At 47.7% G+C, this 23,717-nt stretch overlaps 2 protein-coding genes across 13 annotated transcripts in view; both read right to left on the reverse strand.

The window, feature by feature from the left end:
* TPST1 (tyrosylprotein sulfotransferase 1) overlaps positions 1-23,717 on the reverse strand; it is a 42,639-nt gene that overhangs the window by 13,819 nt on the left and 5,103 nt on the right. The window contains exons 2-4 of one of the 9 annotated variants that reach the window (XM_052688978.1): positions 18,145-18,267; positions 16,191-16,332; positions 3,038-3,981 (exon numbers count right to left, since the gene is read on the reverse strand). In XM_052688978.1, the coding sequence (XP_052544938.1) occupies positions 3,038-3,882 (845 nt within the window). In that variant the 5' untranslated portion in view covers positions 3,883-3,981; positions 16,191-16,332; positions 18,145-18,267. Of the gene's footprint in view, positions 1-3,037; positions 3,982-10,112; positions 10,413-10,679; positions 10,777-14,389; positions 16,166-16,190; positions 16,333-18,144; positions 18,268-23,717 lie in introns of those variants that run through there. The other 8 variants (XM_052688981.1, XM_052688982.1, XM_052688979.1 and 5 more) reach the window with 8 other exon arrangements.
* CRCP (CGRP receptor component) overlaps positions 19,124-23,717 on the reverse strand; it is a 38,158-nt gene continuing 33,564 nt past the window's right edge. For all 4 annotated transcript variants that reach the window (XM_052688993.1, XM_052688994.1, XM_052688995.1 and 1 more), the window contains one exon: positions 19,124-20,354. In XM_052688993.1, the coding sequence (XP_052544953.1) occupies positions 20,214-20,354 (141 nt within the window). In that variant the 3' untranslated portion in view covers positions 19,124-20,213. The remainder of the gene's footprint in view (positions 20,355-23,717) is intronic.

Genomic DNA, 23,717 nt, shown 5'->3' on the forward strand with positions numbered 1-23,717 from the left:
CAGAGCCCCATTCCAACACGCACTGCATATCACAGTACTGGGTAACAGCATCGCTGCAAGATCTTATTGAGGCACTGCGATTCCTTTCTTGAAGTGCCTGCAAGCAATCCAAGGCCACAAGCACTTGACAAATTTCCAAAACCCTGCAGCAGTTCTAACACCTCCAGCCGTCCCACGGGGGGGCCTTTCTGCCCCATGCAACACCTTGCAGGACATGGGGAAACAGCTTAACCCAGCTCTTCCTTTCCTTGCTGTGCTACGAGGCCAGCACTACTAAAGCAATGTCACACTCAGGTACAGATTGCTTGGTCCTTGTGAAATGCTTCTCCTGCCAGTAAAACTGTAACGTAATTTGAGTGATCTGATTTGAACGCACCGTTACAGAACAGCTTGAAGTACATGGCAGAGGGCTCCGTGAGAAGGGAAAGTTGCACGTAACAGACAGCTCTGTTCTGAATTTCCTCAGATGATCTCTGAGGGCATCTTCAGCGCTGCCCTTTGAGAAGGCAGGTGGGAGAAAGCTATGGGCAGAGCGCGGAGCCAGGCCTGGAGTTGGCTGCTTCAGCTGCAAGAAGGTGATATTCACACACTGCAGCATGGAGCAGTCCCAGATAAACCTCAAAGGAAACTCTATGCTGCAGGAGAACAACGCAGAATTGAACCTGAGCCTGGAACTCAGCACCTGAGGCCATAAGGAATTTGGCTGCAGCTGAGAATGTGCTAAATGCAACCTGATAGAGGGAAAACGCTGCGAGGTGTATTTTGTTCAGCTGTCAAAATCTGATAAGCCGTGGCACAGCCCTTGAAGCTCACCGTAAATTGTGTGGGAAGGATCCTTCTGCAAAGCAGCTCCAGGGCAGCGAGGAGATGGGGATGTCAATGGGGTACAACTGCTGCAAAGAAATCAGACTGGGGAACCTCGTGCTTCCCTGACCCAACTTCAATCAGCATCATTTAATGACATGAAACAGACGTGCAAGTTACAGAATTTCATAGGCACTGTTTGTTCTACAGCCCTCTAAAGACTGAGTCACTAAAATCATTATCAAATTATAAAGGTCTCCTGCAACTGGAAACCAAATCTCGCCATGTATTTCAAGGGTATTTGATTAGATAGAAACACCACAGACATAACATGAACGTCCCCTCTTTCCCCTATTGCCAAAACCTCCTGAAATAACAAATCATTTCCATGCATCACCTTGCAAGAAATAGCAAAACCATCCAATTCCATCAACAAACTCAACTGAGGGTCCCAAAGAAAAGAATGCTTTGAGACCAATTGATGATTGGACAAGACGATCACACAGGTCTTCTCTATTAACAATTCTACAGCTCCATTCAGTGGGCACGGTGGTGATGGGCTGATGGTTGGACTGGACACTCAGTGGTGTTTTCCAACCTTCATGATGCAATGACCCTATGATTCTAAGTATGAAATTTCAAAGTTTGAATTGAGAACATTCCCAAAGTCACGTTTTACTTTCAGCACTACATTCTCCTAACTTTTAGGGACGTGAACAAATATTCTCAACTCCTCACATCCCATTCCACCAGATCCAGCAAGAAATACTACTTGAAACCGTGTGAACTCCGTAAGGCTACTGAGTTTTATAGTCTAGAGGCCCATTAATTTTTACAAACCCTGATCTGTGAGCTGTAAAGCAGCAAAAATTTACTAGAAAAAGACCTTCTGCACGGCTGTTTTTACAGGACACTTAACAGAACTTGGCAACTCCTATTTATGGCAGTAAAAGTCAGCCTGCTCCCCCCTCAGCCACCACTGTGAAGCAGTAACACAATACAGATAGCAGAAGAGTGCAGGCACAGATACAGCCTGCAGAGACATACAGCAGCACGCTGCTCTGCGTTAACACCATCTGAAGGCTTCCATCTGCTAACAAATAAGACTGCAAAAAAAACAACAAACAAACAAACCACAATATGGTTGGGATGCCTTCTTGATAGCAGCATCCAAATTTATCACTGCTTTCAATCATAACCCCCTACAATGTATTAAAAACCCCACACAACAAGAGCAGACGCTTCCCTGTGTAAAGAAAAAACCGGCTTCCCACTTTTCTCTCTCAAAACTTCAGCTTTAGCTGAAATCCCAGCCCATGCTGCTGAGCAAGGTGCCTCTGCTCCTCCAATGCACTTGGTCAGTGCTGAACAGCAAAAAGCAGAAGTCAGGGGATTTAACTGTGCATGTCTTGCTGGAAAATGGCTCTTTAATCAACACTTTAGAACTGTAAGTGACATGCGATCTGTCAGATCGATCCGCAACAGCAAAGAGAGAGAAAAAGCCAAAAATGCAAAAAAAAAAAAAAGAAAAGAAAAAGCAAACCATACACAACCCAAACACCTCCTTCTAAATACTGAAGTTTTATAAGCACAGCTGGATTTCTGTTCCTGAAAGCAGTTAGGTCAGACACACAGATGGTGTGACAGACTACTAAGATTTGCCTCCAACGAGGTTAATTTTATTCAGTGCTTGTCCTCAGAGGAGCACACGCCAACAGAAGCACATGCCAATTCTGCTTTCTATTTTGTTGGAACAATTTCTCAAGTTTCCTGGAAGAGTACGTCCTTGGCAAATGCACCTCAAAGGCCATTCCTGCATTGACAACAATAATTAAGATCCTGAAATCACATGGGCGATCTCGCTGGGACTAACAGTGCCAGTCTAGACAGAAACGGCCTAAGTTCATTTTGGGGCAAAGGGAAAAGCAAAGCTCTGCTGGAGGAAAGGCTGGTGCTCGATGTCCAAATTCAAGTTAGACTGACCTTCAAGTATGAGCTAGTTCACTGGCTCCACACATATATGCTAGAGGGACAACTGCTCAGAGTTCACCCAAGACTGCAAAGCAACAACTGACAGCCATTCCTATTTGGCATACAATCTGCACCACGGATCAGCTTCCCAAGATATCACTAGCTACTAAAGAACTGAGTTATGACTGGTCTTTCACATGCAAACGGCCCTTATTTTATCTTTCAGAGCAATAACAGACAAGGGAGGAACGCTCATACTCACTTGGAAAGAGAAACACCCCCGGCTTTTCCAATCATTTCTTCGTGGTGCAGCACTGCTTGGTTCCACGGGATGCGGAGGAACTTTAAGAGAGTTCTCATCCATCTTTCAGGATGCAATACAAGCTGTTCATAATGTACCAGCATACATCTTTCAAAGCCAACCTCCATACACTGGTTATACATAGTTTCTATAGCACGATTCCACTTGGTCAAACAGTCTCTGTAGCTGTTGAGGTCAAACCCAGCTATTGTGACTTTTCGAGATATCATGGAATGTACAGATGCACGACCATCCCGTACCATTAGAAGAAATTTGGCATTGGGGAAAATTCTAGCAAGATAAGTTAAGGATTTTAGAGCAAAAGGGTCTTTGTTACACAAATAAGGCGCAGGCTCCCCGTGTTTCACGATGATTTCCAATAAAAACGCTTGCATGGCTGAGTCCAGGACCTCATCTGTGACTCCAGCTTCATCCAGCCGGATCTTCTCTTTGCTTGACCTGGCCCACATCTGCTTCACTGCCAGAATTCGTGGGATTACCCTCGTCTCCTCTCCACATCGAATATCCGGATGAGCGTCAAGCATGGCACGCATTAACGTAGTGCCACTTCGAGGTACTCCTCCAATAAATATTAAAGGCATGTCTTTGTTGTAAGCAAAGGTTTTATTGGGGTTTCCATTAGAGGCAGTTCTCACTGTGCTTCTCAGGCCCTCCGGCCGCGCCGGCTGGCTGCGCTCCTCTATGCGGTGGTGGCACTCCATGGCGTGTTGGCCCAAGTAGAACACTGTCACTGAACTGATCACCAGGCACGCCAAAAGCAAGTTCTGCTTGAGCTTTCCAACCATTTTGATCAAGACCGGCGCTTCAAAATAAAGAGACCTTCTATTGCAGATTACTTTCTAGTTCACGTGCCATGGAGATGCTGATCCAAAGTAAGTTAGGGTCTGGTGAGAGGGGAAAAAAAAAGAACTTAATTAACAGCTACAGCAATACACCAGCACCAGAATTATCTGATGGCATTCAATACAATCAGTGTCTCCTGATGTTGCATCAAGACTACTAAATGCAACATCTGAAAAACAAAGAGCCAATAATGGAAAGTCCTCTTGTCCACCATGGCAGCAAAACAGCCCGTAACAAGATTTGTGATTGTAAGTGTTACTTACATAGAAGTTCTCTGGCATAGTCCAGCACTGTATTTGAAAGAATTCCAGCACTGGATAACTTCTGTTACACTCTGCAGTCAAAGACATCATTTGTATGGGACTTTAGAATAGGGAAAAGCAACCATTAAGGCACCTTTGTTCACTATGTGAGGAGCTTGACATGCTCCACTTCCCTCAGAGAACACAAGATGACAGCAAAAGATGTTTCACAGCAATGTAACAACATTTGACTGTGAGATTCTCCAGTTTTTGATCATGGGCTTAAAGCAACAAAGAGAAATAGTTCCCAATAAGTAGAGGACAAATCCATTTTCATTTCAAGGGGAGCTTTGGTGAAAGAAGTGGACAGTCAAAATGAATTAAGCAAAACCCAACACTGAAGTTGACCAGGATCAAAACTAAGACCAGCCTTCAATAGCCGAAATACTGAAAAACTGAATAAATTAGAGAGAAAAATCAGCCCTGTTCTCAACCAGAATAGCAGCAGGAAGAGGTAAAGCCCTGTATAATTTCAATGAAGCGTTCCCAGAACAAATTATATACTGCATCCTACTTTCAATAGGAACTGTGCTCCTTTCAAGCAATGCTGTCAGCTTGCACTTTTAGTTTCTCCTACATCACCTAAACAGATCTGCATTCTTGCTGGGCATGGAGGGGCTGGGAGATGGACCTGATGATCTTAGAGGTCTCTTCCAACCTCACTGATCCCATGACAGCCAGCACACTCCCCCATCCAAAACATAACACTTGCAAGCTAAGAATGTGAATGTATTGCATTTTACACAGAGGTTTATGGCAAGTGCTCCCATGACAAATCAAAAGGCAATGGCCAATGCCAGTAAGACGGCTACGCTCCATAAAGCATCCTGGCAGCCACATCCATGGGTTTATAGTTACAGTCAGCCCACATTTGTAGTATGGAATGGAAATACGTGCTGTAAAAAAAATGTTTAACTGTTACATCATAGCAGGACCTCCCTTCTGGTTCTATAATATCACACATAAATCATCCAGGCGGTTTTAAACCCTTACAGCTATCACAAAACTATGGAAAAAAGGCAAATCAAGGATAACCTCTCGTCTCTCTCCTGAGGTGCCAACAAAGTCCTACACTAAATCCATTCTCACTCTATGAATTAAGCAGTTGCCATTACCTGGTGACAGAGCGTATCAGCACAGTTCAAAGTGAATTGAGCTACAGCAAAAGTTCTGCTTCTCTCCTGTAAGTTATTTTCACGTAGCTATGGTACTATCTTCTACAATGACAGGATAATTCAGTGCCCAAAAACAAATGAGATGTGCTGAAATGCAAGGCTTTGCACACCTATTACTAAATGTGTATGACTCTTTTTTAGATCAGCAGTGATGAGAGGATGGTGCCTGAAGCTCCAAAACACCCGAAATCGAAACAAGGCTTTTCACAAGCATCATTTTCTATTTTGGCTCCTTCAAACTGCACCCCTTACAGTACAAGTGAGAACCAAAGACCTAATTAGATCACTTAAGCAATGTACATGAGTCTGAACAAAAGCTTTAGATAGTAACAAAAGGTTTAAAATCTGTTGCTGAATTCCAACGCAGACACATGCAGGAAGGATGAAGAACAAGCCATGACTTACAGTGGGTACCAATGCTTATATCCAACGTGGCTGGGACAGAACTGCTGCCTCAGCTCCCAGCTGCCTTCATCTGCTCACACTGACCACAACCCTGGACACTTACCTTTTCCATCCCTATTAGTTATTGTACAGACAGCTCCCTTACCTGTGTTCTGCCATCCAACCGTGCTGTGTTTATGGAGACATGAACTAGCCTGAAAACCTACTCTTGCTCTCCGAATTCAAATGAAATTAGCCCTCTAATTGCTACTTTAAACATGAGCTCGCTTTTCAGAGCTGAAACAACTCACTGAGCAGCATGAATCACAGATGCTTTTCATTGTGAGGAGCTCCAAGCGCTGCTGTACTGCCAACATTTGGATGCTGGCTGCCTCAATGCTTCTCCATCCCCATCAGCAGCAACCCTCAACGTCCAACCCCAACCACCCCACCTCAAGGCCACATCTCCATGATTCTGGAACACCTCCAATGATGGTGACTCCCCTCCCTGTGCAGCTGTGCCACCGCAGCACTGCTCTTTGGAGAAGAAATTGTTCCTCATTTCCAACCTGAATCTCCCCTGATGAAACCCACAGCCACCACCTCTTACCCTACAAAGCCTCATTATGCTTCACCTGCTGCTTCCTGCTGAAGAGGTGGCTTAACTCTACCTTAAATACATGGATATAAACAGAAGTACACAGTTCAATCCACAGCTCCACAGCACCGAAAAGCAAAACGTCTCTCCTAAGCAAACTCAACACGCACACAATTTTCACTTAGGAAAGGAAACTGTTCCACTTACGCCAGCAAACAACACCCAAAATCTCTTCAAATGCTTTAAGAAACAGAGAAGATTTAGTTAAAAGCACTCAGAAAAGAGCTAATGCAACAGAAGGACACTTTGCTGCAGAGCACACAAGATATGCCAAACATTTACACCAATCCTGATGTTATTTGGTTTGAGTGCATTCCATAAAACTCATTTCCTCAACCATAACCCCCTAAAACAAAACACTGAACCAAAGATCTCCTTCACCTTCCAAACTAAAAACAAACAGGCAAACAACCAACCATCCCCTGAGAGTGAAGAAGTTCATAGCATCACCAAATGCCCAAAGTTAGGTGGACCCATGAGGACCCCTGAGTCCAACTCCAAGTTCAGCAGCTGATCTCTGCAGGAAACAGATCACTGCAGCCATTGGTATTGAAACAACAGAACCAAGCTGAAGAACAAGCAGCAGCAGGGCCCAACAAGTGACCAAAGGCTCAAACACTCCGTCCCTGGGGATGGAGGGATGAGTCACTCTCAGCAGCAAATGCTGTGAGCACCACGGTTTGCCAGTTGGTTTCCTAAATTACCATTGACTGCTCACAAAAGCAGCAATAAAAAAATCCACGTGACACACACAGACATGTGAGAAAACAACCACCAACCAACCGCAAACAGCTTCAATCGATGCAGTAAATGTTGGTAAGCTCAGTGATGCCAAAGGTTGAAAGAGCATAAGCAGACAGAGCTTTGCTGCCCTATGCTGCTGTCTACCTGAAAGCAGTGCTTGGAGCATGCAACTGCCATGAAACATAGCAAGACCAAGGTCTTGTGCATCAGGAAACCAACAGAGGAGCTGACGAAACAGCACTGCTCAGCAAACCAACGTGCTCTGCAAGCCAGCAAACTCCCTCCTGGGCCCCAAGATACACATAAAGCTCTTCAAGATAAGTGTGACAGGTGGAAGTGACTGCCCTAACAGCAGCTCACAAATCAACAGACCCCACCTTCGGCCTTCCATGAGTGAGCGCTCTGGATCGCATCAACGCCAACCTGGAGGAGAGCTACAAGTCAATAACGCCCTGTTAGCAGTATCAGCTGACAGCGTTTTACAGTCACAGCAAGGCAGTCCGCAGTCCCTTGTAGCATAGAAGTTGAGCTTTGAAAAACAGTGGGCTCTTTACTCCACTAAAGGTACAGCTCACTCTTCATCAAAATAATAAAATGACCAAAAACCAACCAACCAACAACAGAAACACCGCAACATGAGCTGCAGATCAATCAGCAGGTCGTGAATGACAGATAAAAACAAACTCCCAGCAAATATAGTTATAACAAAAACACAGAGATGGGATCCACGCCTTGCAGTACATGAAAGCACAGCTAAGCAGCACTGCATGCAAACTGGATTCACTTCCAGAAAAGTCAGACCTATGAGTCAGCCACAAGATGTTAGCAAAGCAGAATGACCGCTTTGTTTCCTCACTCTGCACACTGCAGTTCTCCCCCCCCAACCCTGGCCTGTACACGCAGTGGGTCAAGACCTATTCTCCTAAAGTTCATCTAAAAAGCTGAAGGTTTCAGTATAGAAAAGAAGCGAGTCATTTATTTGTATCTTAAGGTTAAACAGTCTGGGGTTTGTTTAAAATTCCTTATCAGGGCAATAAAAGAACACCCATTACGCCCCAGAAGCAGCTCCCATGAGCTCTACAGGTCAAACTCTCATTACAGAAACTGGAAAGTCCAGTGACCATCAGCTGATGGCTGCCATCCAACCAAGCAGCTTTTTCCAATGCTAAATCAATGGGGCAACACCACCTGCATCACCCACCTCAAAGAAACCCACAGACACAAAGCAGTTTTCGGTGAGAAGTTTGTCCTTGGCTTTTGCCTCCCAAGCTTCTGGCTCACATTCTGCCAGCCAGGCCTCCCTCTAGAACAGTGCTTGGTTTCGGTGGGATGTACACCAACATCAGACTGGAGAAGAACCCATTGTGAAGGAAGACCCTGCTCAGCCCTGTGCCCGCATTTTCTGCTGCTCAGCTTAGCTTCCACGCTTCTGCTCGACCTCCAAAACAAGGTAAGCAAAGACAGCGAGAGATGCAACAGGCTCTGCTTTACTCATGCAGCTAACTGGATCACCCCAGCACTATGTTGCACAGAGGGAGCTCCAAGCAGTTCCTGCTGAGCCCTCTGAAGGCCACTGTTGCTCAAAAAAGCAGAGATGTATCCACATGAGCTTCCCTGAATGCAGCAAGCAGAGCCGGCTGGCTCTGCAGCTGGACTTCAGCCACTCATCTTCCAGCCCAGCTCCAGGCCACACACTGCACACACAGCACCCAGCTGCAAAAAGCTTTTGGGTGTTCTTGTACAAAGGAGTGCCTTCCTGCTGCCCTGAGCTCAGCAGCAACGAGACACCGCCAACATCACCCCACATATGGGTCCAAAAAAATACCACTAATAATAATGCTAGAGAGCTGGGTTCACCATTTCTGAACGCATTTTCCCCTCAGGCATTACACTCAAAAAATATATATTGGAATGGTGGCTGAATGTTGTTAGGATCCTCATCAAAACAACACAGTATGTTAGATACATACTTAGAAAACACTGCACACATCATACAGTCCCCATGAAGAGTTCTGTTTTAAGCTCACCAAGTGGCTCTGTGATTCTATGAAATGCAATGGCGGTCTTTCAGGGTTTCTAAATGAAAGCTGAAGACAAATTGCACACAGATCCCATCAGAGCTGTCCTTCAACACGTGGGTTTGTTGCTGGTTGTTCACGTTTGCTCACCACAAAGAAGATTGCATAGGAAAGCTGGCAGTTACATGATAATGGTATAGCACAACTCTGAGGAACACAACCGAAATATTCACATCACACCACCAACAGAAGGCATCCAGACTGCCGCAGGCTCAGTCAGAAGGCTGTTCTAAGAGTCAGTTAGGTCTCCTGGAAGCATTTTTACGCCTTCAAAATGCTGTTTGCACAGTCATCTCAATGATGTCCCCCAAGGCCAGATGCCACGTGCTGCTATTAGTGGACTCGATGATCTTGGTGGACTTTTCCACCCATAATGACTCTACCAGCCATGTAGCAGCATCACTCAAAAGCACAGCGTGCTGCTAACGAGCAGGGAAAACACCCAGCAAAACCAGAAATAAAACTCAAGATCTTAACATTCAGTGCTTCATCTTCAATCTCGTAAAGCCATCCCAGCTCCCAGCCCTGCAGCTGCTCTCCCTGCATCAGTTATAGAGTGAAAAAACACACCGATAAAACAGCGCGAGTTAATTTTAATTCACCTCCACGAAGAAAGGAGCTGTGATGCAAAACAGCCACAGGGCTGGCAGATGGAACAGCAGAGTCGGAGCACAGTGCTGTACGGAAACACAGACGTGTGAGCAACGCTCCTGCAGGGACAGCCGTAAGGCAACGTTCGCACTGCATTCCCCCGAATCCGCGTTTTCTTTCTGTTTGCAATCTCAGCCCCTGAGGAGCAGAAAAGCCGAGTTCACCTCCACGGACACCGACCTGAAAGCTCCACGTGTGGAAGCAGCGCGCAGCCAGGCTGCAACCAAAGCATTCGGCTCCTATCGCTGCGTCCGCATCAGAGCTTCCTCCGGATGCAGCTCCACGCTTTTCATAGCGGCACAGAACCGTTCGGGTTGGAAAAGACCTCTCAGCTCCCCGGGTCCAATCCCAGCCCTCAGAGCCCGCAGCCCGCGGCTCCGGGACACCTGTAAGGACGCTGCCCCCGCTCCACGTGCAGCCGTGCCGCTGCAGCTCCGCTCTTCGGAGATAAAACCGTTCCCAACCGGACCGAAAGCGGCGGAGCGGCGCAGGGCACGGAAAGGCGAAAGAACGGCGGAACAAAAGGAGCCGCGAGGGCGGGAAGCGGAGCCGCCGGATGCTTTGGATTGAAGGAGAGTAAGAAATAATAGTAATAAAAGGAGGCAAAGCAGAACGCGGCGCTCCGGCAGCAGCCGCGTGCTCCGCTCGCACGGACGCGCTCAGAGCGGCGGTTCCGTTCCGTGACGCGCTGAGGTGGCACCGACCGAGCCTCGAACCCGCGCCCTCGGAGCCGCCCCGCGGACTCACCTGCGCCGCCGCCGCCGCCGGGCCCGGGCCGTTTGTGCGCAGCAGCAGCAGCAGTGCGGCCGCCCCGCCGCGGCGGGCCGCCCCGGGCAGCATGGCGCTGGGAGCCGCACCGGCAGCGGCCCCCGCCGCACCGCGCCGCCCACTGCCCCCGGCCCCGCGCTGCCATGGAGATCACGAGCGCGTCCCGATTGGTCGCCGGCTTCGATGTGTCGCGGAACGTCATTGGACGGAAGGTGGAGATTGACGGGTGGAGGGCGGGGCGATGCTTTTAACCCCTTCGGGAACACCCGCAGCGCGCAGCTGGGGCGGGCGGAGCACATCTGGGAGAGAGCGGCCGCCTCTGGCCAGCTGTGCCAGGCGGCTGTGGGGGCTGGGAGCAGCTGGGCTCCGTCATCGCCTGCCTCCCCCACCCCAGGGGCACTGCTGTGCACATCTGGTGTGGCCGCACATCTGGCACATCCGGCACACCTGCACATCCCTGCTCGCCACCTCCCCCTGGCCCACGTCCTCCTGCAGCACTGATGTCCTGGCAGTTTTGCTGGGAGGAATGAGAGGGAATGGAGTCTGCACGCTCTGTGCTCAAACCCCACAGATGCACAGCGATTTCCATGAAAAAAACCGGAGCATCTGGGCCTTCTAAGGAGCCTTCTAAGGACAGAGCTGCCTGCTGAATGCTGCCTGCTTCTTATAAGTCAGAAATCAGCCATGTAGGTGCAAACATCCTAAATGCATTGCCCATCACACACTGCAGGGAGCCCCAAAATTTGTTCCCAAAAAGTGGGGCTCATTGCCCATCTCCAACAGGGACAAAACAGGCAACCAGTGGGGCTTTGTCACCTCCGAGCATCCCTGAAGCTTCCAGCTGTGAAAATCCCTCCAGGTGCCAAAATCCCTCTCCTGTTTCTCTCCTCAGGTGATAAAGGCCGTGTGCTGCCCATTGTGTCTGGACAGATAATTTATGGCTGAAACACTGCGTCCCATTTGCACTAAGACTGCCTCGATCCATAAAGCAGTGCTTTTTAGATCGCTTTATTGGTTGGGTTTTATGGCTTCAGATCGCTTTATTGATGTTGGTTTGTTTTTTTTCTCGTTCATGGCTTTAAGCCGTGACTCACACGGATCCATTTGCAGGCTGCAGTGCCCAGGGAGCAAATATGGAAAGGAAGATCAGGAGCTGCACATGGCTACAGCACCAGCACTGCTGCCCCGAGCCATGAGCTGGGATCTGCCTCAGGAACATGGCAGTGCTTTGCTTCCCTCCCTTCACATCCAGCACAAGGCTTCTTTTTGACAGATTAAATCCACTCCAAAAAAACATCCCTGAATTCAACACGAGCACAATGGTTAAAAGCAAGAAGTGTGTTCCTGATACCTTGGCACTCACTCGGTGTTCTACTCCAATCCCACCTTCCTATTGCTAAGAATGCAAAGAATTTCCCTCTCTGCACAGCTCGTTCCCTGCTCTGGAGCTGCACTCGCTGCCTTTGCTGTGTCCTGGCAGCACTGCAGATGTTTTTCTATTTCCTCGAATGCCTCCACAGCAGTTGCACAACGGGACTGTGGGCTCTCAGCTTCCCATGCCCTATAAAAGGCCTTTCTGATCCTAAAGGAAGCACAAGGGAAGGAGTGGGATGCAGCCCTGCCCGGCATCCCTCCTGTCCGGTGCACAGCTGGAGCTGAGCTGCTCTTACGAATTGCAACAGGTTTCACTCTGCGTAGGTAGAAAGGATTTGGCAGCTGGCTGTCAAAGCTGGGAGCACTGGACCGGTGCCTTGACTGGGGACTCAGAAATGATATTTCCCCACATCCCACCACCCTGACCCAGCACACAGTGGGATGGATCCCCAGCTGTGAGCATCACTCCAGTCGCATTGCAGCCCGTTGCTGGAATTTGGGGCACAGACGTCTGCCTCTCCCTGCAGTTCAGCACAGAGCCTTCATCAACCCTTCAGGATGATGGTTGGCTCCATCATCCCACCCCTCATCCCATCCCTCATCACATTTCTGCATGTGACAACCAACAGCTGACCTTCCCGCTGCCTGCAGAAGCCATTGTGCTGTATTCATTTCATAGCAAGATTTGTTCCCCAGCTGTGAGAGCACAGGAGCTGCAGCATCCTCGGGGCTCCCTGTGGGTACCGGCCCTCCCTCCCCCCTCCATCACACACCACAGGCACAGTTTTTCCACTCAGAGCAGGAGCTGAGCTCTCCTCTCTCACATTTCTGGGCACCTTCCCGTGCTCCTGGCTCACAGAAAGCTGTCGATGTGGCACGAGGATGTGTGCAGGCTGAGCACTCGGGAACAGCTGAGAGCAAAGCAGAGCCCAGCTCCCTCCTCCCTTCTGGGTTTCCTCTGAAATAAAATAAGAAATAAAGTCCAATATTGCAGGGAGCCTGGCTGCAAGCAGCACACGGAGCTCTGCTGCACAGGGATGCTTGGCACATCTCGTGGCACTGACCCAGGAAATAAGTCTCTGCAGGGCACTCAGCACTTTCCGTGCAATGGGGCAGAGCTGTTTGCTGGGGGATTGACTCCTGTTTAATGGCAGGAGGTGCGCAGAGGTTTGCAAAGCAGAGCCCTACACCGTGTGTTGCAGCCATGAATTATCTGCTGGAGCACTTGAGATGTCAGCGAGACAGCAATGATCTCATCTGTGTCTGGAGAGCGGTGCAAGGAGGTGCAGGAGAGGCTCCCAACCATCCTAAAACAAAATACAAACAACCCCCATATTCCAAATCCTGCTGCCAAAGTGCTGCTCATGTCAGGCTGACGGTTTCCAGCGCTGAGCCCTGGCCATGAGCTTGAGCACAGAGAGGCTCCCGCACCACTGTGGTTTCAAAACCAAACCTGTGCTGTGCCGAGAGTCCTGAAAAAACACAGGAAGAAAAAATGGGGTCCTGTGCTGGGCCCCACAGGAAGGATCCCATCCTGGCAGCAGATTTTCCCCATTCACAGTGGCTAAAGATCAGCTCCTGGTGCTACCAGAAAGCTATTGGGGGAGGGAAGGGGGGGAAACCATTTTTTGTTGTCAATTCCCCACATCCTGAGCACATTTGGAAGCAGCACAGCCCCCAGGCCAAGGTCAGGAACAGTGCATGGCAAACACGGGCAGAACAGCAAACACAGCCATGTCCCACATAGGCTCTGTCAATCATTTATTCCCCCAACAGCCTTTTCAGACACAAAGCAGCACCCGGTGCAGTGGGACATCCCTGGGGAGAGGGGCACCCATAGGGAGCTGTGGGGCTGTAACACACACTGCTCTCCTCCTGCTCCTGCACATGAATAAGTGCATATATATATGTGTGTACACACACTGGTATGAGTGTATATCATATATAGGTACACATGTATGATTATATGCTTACACATGCACAGCTATATTGGAATATTTTAGGCACTTCAGTGCACTTTAAATGCACTCATTTAGGCAGATATATAAACCTGTTAATTTGAACATAGGATGTAACAAATATTTTGATATTTCAGGATGTATAAATGCATTTATATAACTAAATATCCACATAACAATATGCACAAAATTTGAGCATATACATACGGGATGTGGGGCACTCAGGGCTCCCCAGCCCACAGTTGGCCACTCCAACACCAAGACACAACTGACAGAATGGTACCAGCACTTCGAAACCCAACCCCCAACACATGGCTCACCAAAGCTGTGTGCTCCATGTACAGATATATTACATACCCACACGTGCTCCATGCTCACATCCTGCACATCCCCTCGGCCGAGCGTCCTCACTCACCACGCTGCTGAGTTTCACCTTTTTCCACTCAAATTCCGGATCCCATTAGCAGCAGCAGCAGCCCCCAGACCCCTGCCCTTCAATGTCAGCACAGAGGGTGGGTGCAGAGCCCTACAAGGGCTGGGATCTCTCCATAGGGCAGCACCCAGCCTTTGGGTGCTCACTGCTTCTCCTCCTCACCCGCTTTTATAGCAGCCTGATGGCTCCCATTGGCTCCAGGCACAGTTATTATAGTGACTGCTATGACCCATTTAAATGGTGTTAAATAATTTCTCAGTTCGTTGTCCTGTGGAGAGTAGTTACACACAGGCACATTTTAATGATTAACTCCTGGGCTGTGCTGAGGCACCAGCAAAGAGCTCAGCACTCATGACTGCCCTCCCTGCACCCGCTGCCACCAGGGCTCTGCATTTCCTATTGCTCCCCATGGGTGCCACCAGCTCAATTCTCCTTACAGGGAGCACTCCAGCTCCCAGTGCCACAGAGAAAGGTGGGGAAAGGGGATGGGAAAAGCCCTAAAAGCAGAAAACAAGCAGGAAGATGCTTCAGCAGTGGGATATTTTGGGGCTGGGTTGGTCTATGGAGCCACTCTGGGCTCTTCAAAGCCACAGCCACAGAACACAGGGTGGGGTGTTGGGATTGGCTTGGTCTGCGGGTCCCCCAGTGTCACTGTGTGTGGGACGGGGCCCACAGGTGTTTGTGTTGGCAGCAGGAAGGGACAGATTGATAGGAGGAAGCGGTTGAAATCCCTTTGGGTTTCTATGCTTCCTTCTCCTTTCCTTCACCTCCACTGCTTTGTGCCAAAGGGGCTTTAATAGCTGCGTTCCACTGAGGTTTCTAAGGAAATCGGTGAACAATGCAAATGGGGAAAAAGAACCTTTTTGGATGAATTTGAATGGAACAAACAAACAAACACACAAACCACAAAAACAACCACCATGCCTTACAAGGAGAGGAGCCGACTGATGTTCCCTGCCAGTCTGGACCCCCCGGGTTACATGCAGGCAAATCCAATATTCGGGGCTGCTCCCAGCCCAGACCCCCCAGCACAGGCTGATCAATGCCTGGGGACAGCAAAGGGTCACCTTTTGTTTGAGGACAGCACTGCATGGCTCCGGACAAAACTTTGGGAGAAAACTGACCAAGCTGAGGGAACAGCACCCGAGCTGAGCTTTAATTCTCTCTCTTTTAAGAAGAAAAAGCCCAGACCAACTGAGGACCAACACACCACCCACTGCTGTCCCCAGGGTCTGGTAGTGGAGGAAGGTTTTGGCCCCAGGACCCCTCCATCAGCAGATGGTTTGGGTGTTGTTTTGTGTTTTTTTAATAAATGAATAATGAATTTTTTTGCCTGGCCCTATAGAGAAGCACCAGCTTTTCTTCAGCAGCTCTGTGGGGCTCACACCATGCAGTGGGAAGTGGGGGGAAGACTGCCCTTACAGGAGGGTAAAGCATGGGATTCGCAGCAGAGCAGCAGCAGTGCCATCAGTACACTGCCCAGCTGGGAGCAGCCTCATCCTCTGCTCAAGGAAGAGCAAAAATCCCAAATAAAAGCAGACTGCCTGCCCCATCCTCCCTTCAGATGCTCTCTCACCCCATTGGGCTGGTTTATTTTAACCACCTTCAAACATCACTGGCATCTCTGCTACCCAATAGGTGACTTTTCAAAAACACAAGCTAATAAAACAAAGACCATCAATGCACAAAGAAATTAATTTAAGCTCCACGCACTGGGACACTCACTCATGGCACGTAAAGGTCCTCAGGATTTAATAAATGTTTCCTAAGCGTTCTCTCCGTTTTAGTTGTGCCTTGGCCAAGGCTCGGATTTTTCAGCGTAAGCATTTCTTCTTGCTCAATAAAACCCTTGCAGTGGGATCACTCACTGTGGGAACACAAAATATTTTCTCCGTCAGCGCCTGCGGTGGTTCCAGCCCTGACCCAGCTGGATAAATCCCAATTGTGCCCCGATCTCTACAGGGCTCATACTGGGAGACCTCCTCAGGGCAGGAGCAGAGCATCGCTTGTGCTCTGTAAGGGTGTGTTGGGCCTCTCAGAGAACTCCCTGGGCCCCTCCAGGGTGTGGGGGTTGGATGGATCCAAGCTGCTGCTGAAAGATTTTGATGAGCTGTAGCATCCCACAGACAGGCAGCTCCCTGCCTGCCTTGACCCCAAATCCCTTCCCAAAGGGATCCAGGGAAGGACAAGAGAGCTGTGAAGGGTATGGAACATGATGAGGGGAGGCTGAGGGACCTGGGATGGTTCAGTCTGGAGAAAAGGAGGCCTGGGGAGACTTCACTGCTCTCTACAATGCTCTGAAAGGAGGTTGTGGCAAGATGGGGGTTGGCCTCTGCTCCCAACAGCAATAGGACAAGAGGGGATGGTCAGTTGTGCCAGGGGAGGTTCAGGTCAAATATGAGGAAGAACTTCTCAAGGAGTGGTAAATTGTTGGTACAGCAGCCCAGGGAGTGGGGGAGTCCCCACCCCTGGAGGTGTTCCAGAACCATGGAGATGTGGCACTGAAGGATGTGGTCAATGGCCATGGTAGGGTGGGACTTAGTCAGTGATTTTTCCAACCTTAACAACTGTGTGATTCTATGAACTCAGTCCCTGACGGTTTTGGGATGCACCACTTTTGTCTCCTATTGGCTCTGTGAGCTGTGGGCTCTGGGCAGGTTCCTAAAAGAGCAGAGGGAACAAGTCAGTGTTAGAGTGGGGTGCCCATTCTCTCTCCCAGTCCCTGGAGCTCTGCCCTGCTCTCTCCATGTGCCCCTTCCCCCATATCCCCAGCATCACCTCAACCACAGCACACACCTGGGGACCCAAGCTGGGCCCTGTGCTCCCTGTGTGTAGGTCGATGCTCAGGTGGATCAGTGACATTGAGGTCAAGCAGAGCAATGTCCGTGTCTGCCAGTCTGGGATCTGTGACATTCAGGTTCCCCGCACCAACATGACCCTGTTACTGCCACTAAACAAATTTAACTGCTCTTTCCCTGCTGAAGGGGGCACGGGCAGGGCTGGGCAGCCCCATACTCAGACTTGATTCTGTGCCCAAACCAAGAGCACAGATGTTCTCATTAGAAAATAATCTCATCACACAGTTCAGCTCCATGTTATCTCAGAGACAAGGGACGTGCAGCGTACACAGGACATGCCTTTATGGTAGGGTAATTCTCAGAAACGTGAGGCTGTGAAGTCTGGCACTGCTCTGTTTGTGAAGTCCGTAACTCGGCTGCCTGTAAGGAGAGAGCACCTCAGATACACGAGCACATGGCCACTCTGGGATGGCTGAGGGAAGGGCACTGCCTTGAGGTTGGTGCAAGAGATTTGCTCGTCTATCAGGATGTACAAAAACCACAACAGAACAGGGCTGCCACATCACCAACAGAGAAGGCTTCCAGGCCTTGAGTTTATAAAAAGAGAAACCAAGGCAGATGAAAATCCATGTACTTTGCAGGATCAAAGTAGGAGGATTCTGACAGCTTTCTCCCTTTCTCCTGGAGAAGCGCACGGAGCAGAGCACTGCTGCACCCAGAGCTGTCCATCAGCCAACACTCAAATGAATACAGAACAAACATGTGGAACACACAAGAAACGAGCAGTCTGAAAAAGAACATGTGCTTCAATATTCAGAAAATAGAGCGCAATCTGTACTTCTGTTCCCAAAATTACCAACTGAACTGCTAAGTCTACTTACATTTTCACGTACACTTGACACATCACTGCGCTGCTCTTTCCACACTGTCATGCCTCCGAGAGAACTAACAGATCACACTGATGGCGTTGGGAAACTCATTAGTTATGAAAACAGAAAGCAGCCCTGGAAGACAGGCAGATCTTGTAAGTAATATATAGGACAGTGGAAAACTGGAATCACATAAACAAGAGGACATTTGCTTTCCATTAACCATTTCTGAGTCTGGGGATTCCAAAGAAAGCATCTGAGAATGAGAACCACATCATGAGAACCATTCAGAGAGAAAAAGCAATTCTTCACCTGTACAATCAGCAGTTTCCAAGATGGAATATCCTTATTAATAGATCCGTCGAAACATTCTTGCTGGCTAAAGATACTTTCAATCTGGTCCCAATTGCTTCTCCTAAGTTTAGAAAATGCTTCGACGACTTAATTTGAGAAAGAGTGCAGATAAAAATGTAAACACTTGCAGCCCAAGGCCATGGAGCATCAAACGTTAATGATAGCTAAAAGTAAAAATGCTGATTTTAAATTTAATTTCACATAATTCTGTGATACGGTCTATTCATCTCTTTTGGTTCATTTGCACATTTAGGGAGAAAATACAGACATCAATTTATCACAATGAAGTACTGTGGTCTTTTCCCCCTAGTACTGCACTTAACATTCCCAGTCGAAGCGTACCATCAGGCTCCAGTCTTGGGAAGCCTTTAATGTAAGATAAATCACACTTAGGAGGCAATACAGATATTTTCCAATACCTTCCTTTCCTCTCCAAACATCAAGGCAGCTTAAAATACCAAGGAAATGCGTGTCAAAAATCCTGCAAACAGCAGAAGGTATCAATCCCCTTCCTTAAGGCTTAAAGAGGGTAAATTCCTCACTTAGGATCACCAAATAAAACCATGACAGAAGTGGGTGTAAAAGGCAGATAATGTGATTCAAGCTCTTGGATCTTCAGGCCAAAAAAATCCCAGGATGTGCTTCAAACTTTGTTTCTTTTTCCAGTTCATTGTAACAATCACAGAAGAATGGTCTGAGGTACAAAACCAGCACTGGGTGCAACTCATGACTGTGCATATCTACAAAAGGTTTCTTATAATCATCAATGATTTCAATGTTTAATACTTGTTCCTGAAATCTTTAATCAGACAAAGCTCAGTACACAGAAAATCCTCCTCAGACACGACTGATTTTCATTCTTACAAACCAGATTAGGACTTCAGTGTTGACTCATTCATTTATTCCATGATCAAAGCACGTGCACAGGATGGGACTTGCTTATACATAAATACTGGAACAAACACTCAAAAGGAAAATGCAGACCCCACTCTTAAATGTCCTTTTGTTTGTATTACTAAGAGCCTTAGCATTACAGTCCAGAGCCTCAGCTGCTGCAAAACTGGTCCAATCCAGCCATGCTGAGGGCAATGCATTCATTTAGCTGATCATCTGCATCTACCACTCATCTGCAGATTGTCCAACATCCCTGAGAACAGCTATCCAACCTACAGATCCTCTCACTCCATGATGCCATCAGCCTACTTTGTGTGTTCCAGACACCAAGCAGTTTCTGTATGTTACTCCACACACAGATCTCTGACAGCAGCCCTACTCCCTAACGGCTCCAAAAGCTGGCTTTGGATTGTAAATCACATTCTGAAAAGCAGTTGGGCAATTCAACATCATCTGAAAGCAATTACAATTATAGTACTGCTGTGATAATTAAAACATTGCCAGCTGTATATTAGCCTACTCAAATGTACAGCTGTTACACGGGTAATGTAAAAAATACAAAAGCTTCCCATTTTGTGCCCTGTAATTTGTCTGCTACATTACAAAGTCAGTCACTATCACCCCTGTACAAGACAATATGCTGGAACAACAGTCTCCTCTTCCATGCCTTCTGGTAAACAACAGGTTCCCTCATCACCTCTGAGTAATAGAAACATTTAATAGATTCTACAACGATGCCCAATACAAGCTGAAACTGGTATCAAGTAGAAACAGGAAACGATTAACCAATTCTCTGCTGAAATTGCTGCTGGCTTTGGTCTAGATGCCTCCTGCTATTGGCCACCTCTGCCTTCAGTTTCCATCGCTGAGTCCCTCTGCTGTTCTTCTGGATCCCCTGGAAGAATGCTGGCGACTGTCTGGAGAAGCGACTCGATCTGCTCCTCTGTCAGCCTTTCCTCGCTTTCTTCTACCATCTGCAGGCCAAAAACAATCCACTGGAGTCATTAAACCCATACTTCTGCCCTCAGCTCCCAACCAAAGGACTAAACTAATTGGGAAACACTATTTTCAATGGATGAAAGACATTGTAGAATGCTTTTGTAATGAGCTCCAACAAAGTGGAACTCTTGGAATTTTCAGAAGAATGAAGAGCTCCACTGTTAACCAGGACAAGCACTCCATAATGAGACCCTGCTTTCTCCAAAACAAGGAAAGCAGCACACTCAACACAACCTTCGCTCTCCATTTTCTCCTTAAACCTTTCCCAACCCATTCATCTCTATTTTGACCCAGGCCTTTCATTAGCCTGTCTGCAGAGCTGCCTTCCAGACCTCATTTTCAAAGTTCCTGGGCAAAACCTTGTGCTCTTGTGATAAGTGAAATGAGATAACGTGAGACTGCTTACCTAAATCTGGGTATCTCATCCAGCACCTTGAAGGAAAGCAATCACACCACAACCTGGAGCAGCCACATGTTCTTAGAACTTACTTTGATTGTGAATTTCCGGAGTATGAAAACGTATAAAAGCTCTGAGCAACACAAAACGTGCTGTCATGAATCACCAATAAAATTCTATAAGATTAATTAGGGACCTACTCTCACTGTGGAGCTGCGGGAACTCTCATATCCCCGCTACCAGTAAAACAACTGCCCTAATTTATAGGCAGCTGCTAAAAGGAAAAGCTTGTCAGAGGACTGCAGGCATGAGCCAAATGAACTCTTCAAACGCAAATGAAACCAATTAGGACTGCGGGATTTGAGATTTGCTTCTTTTATGCAAAGTCCTTTAAAATGTCCTTTGAAGCGCGGTGATTTATATTAATTATGGTTCCGAGTCAATGTAGTTTAATCATTTCTAGCTGCAAATTATCAGCCATTCAGATGCATCTTGCCTTCTAAAAAAACCAGAGTGTATTCAACTACCTTCCCCCCTCCTCTCCATGTCCTGTGACGTGCCCTGTGAGTCCTCTCTGCACAATCGGGTCGTCTTTCAGCAGCCATTACCCACAGCCCCTTGATGAGAGGAAAGCAAGCAGGCTGCAATCCACTCATGTAGCAAAAGGCAGACAAATATCCATTTCCAGATGACTTTCTGGGAGCTGTGCTGATCAAAGGCTGAAATCCTCTATGGAGTGGCTTTCAAACCATGGTTAGCTCAGGAACTGTTGTAGGACCCTGGCTTGAAAAATAGCTTTGGCTCTCATTCCTGTCAGCTGTCACAGTATATATTACAAGTTAAGATATGCTAAGAACACTCCTAGCATTACCCTTCTGTGTAAGCAACTGTTGCAGCTATTGAAGTGGTACCAGATAATGGCCTTCAGGGCTGCTTCTCAGAGTTGATCATGTGGGCAGGTTAACTGGAATACCTTGGAGCATCAACACCACGCAACGAAATGCGTTGCAGTGCATAAATACAGTCTTTGTTCCCAATTCTGCTGACACAGCCATTACTCCCCAGATCTATGCTGCTCAGTTTTGTAAAGGGCTGTGAACCTGCTTTTTGGATAGGATTATTACTGTAGTGTTATTAATGACTGCTGCATTCAGCTTTGAAGGTGACAGCACCACAGCAGCAGGAACTGAACAAAGCTAACAAAGAAAAAGCCCACATCACAGAATCATTAAGGTTGGGAAGACCACTAAGATTCCCAACCCCAACCCACCCCCACCATACCTCCAACCAGGTCCCTCAGTGCCACATCTCCACAGCTCTTGAAAATCTCCATGGACATCTTTGAGACAGGTAAAATTGCCTAAGGCTGATTCAACTCTCAGGGCCAATGGCTCCTGCACTTGTTATTGCTTCCAGATCTTCAGAAAGCTGGCACCTCGCCTGGGTTAGATCTGACTTATTGGGTCATTTGAAGTCTGCCCCTCTTAAGCCCTATTTAAGCTTTATCCCTCCCTGGGTTATCTCCATTCCCTTTCTTTGCCATACACTTCTTACAGAATCAGAGAATCATCAAATCACTTCAGTTGGAAGGGACTCCTAAAGGCCATCTGGTCCCACTCCCTGCAGTGCACGCAGACACCCACAGCCCCATCGGTGCTCAAAGCCCCTCCAGCCTGACCATGAGTGTCTCCACAGGTGAGGCATCCACCACCTCTCCAGGCAGACATTTCCTGAACCTTTAGGTACTTAACAACTCAAGTTAAACACAAGGCCCTGGTCAGAACTTTAACAAATAACAGCGATTGCCAGACCAGCAGCAACCCTTCTCAACTTTGGCACTGATGACAAATCGTACTTACAAGTCTGATCGCTGTTTCTTACATGCTGCTGAGCGCTGAAGAGTAACCCCCCAACTCTTACTATGAACACCCACATCAGTGTCATTTGAACTGGCTGAACACAAGACTGCAGGACTCAGATGCTGCTCGGGACACTGACTGATGAGCTCTGGTGGCTGTGCTGGCAGCTTAAGAAATCACACCCTGGCAGAAAGTTGATGAAAAGATTAGCCTCCCGTGTTCCAAAATGCATTGGTGCTGTAACTGATGTCTCTGATTGAACTGCTCAAAAAAAAAACTCCTTCAAAATAAGGTGCTGGAGGTGATGCATCTCCAAATTCCCTTCTGTTGACAGATTTGTAGCATCTGTCAGAGGGAAGAGGTAATTCCTTCAGTTGCTGCAGCAAATTCACTGCAGGCTCATCTCTCGGTGCCTGAGCTCCGTGCATCCTTACTGCCAGCTCTTACACCAGCAACTACTGATAAAGGTCTGTGTTTTGGCAGGATGGACACAGTGCTGATATTTCAGAGCTATTTGGCTGTGATGCTACCCAAAAGTACAAAAGATCAAAAGCACCAGCTATAAAAATCAATTCTTCCAGAGAAACAGCATGAGAGTTAGGAAAACACAAGCAATAAACAAGCAGCAAAGCAGCATGCCAAAGAGAAAAACCCAAAAGTCAAGCACAGAGAGTGTGCAGACAAAGAGACAAATGAAACTGCTCTAAAGGAAACCAGAAATCACAGGGGAAGCAGAAGGTGACTCAGATTCAACAGATGTTTGCAGTGTTCACTGATTCGTAACCACGATACCTTTGCTACGGAAAGGACAAGGAAATAAGGTTATGATACTCAGAAGAGAAAACATGCACAAGGGAAAGCAGAAGAGGAGAAAAAGGGAACAACAGTGCTCAACATCTGACTTTTCAGCAAGAATTTTACCAATACAGGAAAAAATATGCATGAAAAAGCCCTGCTAACCTCTAGCTTGCAATTGCCTGAAACTGCTCAAGCAACAGATTCAGACTGTAAGCAGTCAGGAATGCAAAGTTTATACTAGGGAAAACAAAAATGCAAATGTTTTTAGTAAGTGGGTGATGTAA

The sequence above is a fragment of the Tympanuchus pallidicinctus genome, unplaced genomic scaffold, assembly GCF_026119805.1.
Source record: "Tympanuchus pallidicinctus isolate F22 unplaced genomic scaffold, pur_lepc_1.0 scaffold24, whole genome shotgun sequence".
NCBI lineage: Eukaryota > Metazoa > Chordata > Aves > Galliformes > Phasianidae > Tympanuchus > Tympanuchus pallidicinctus.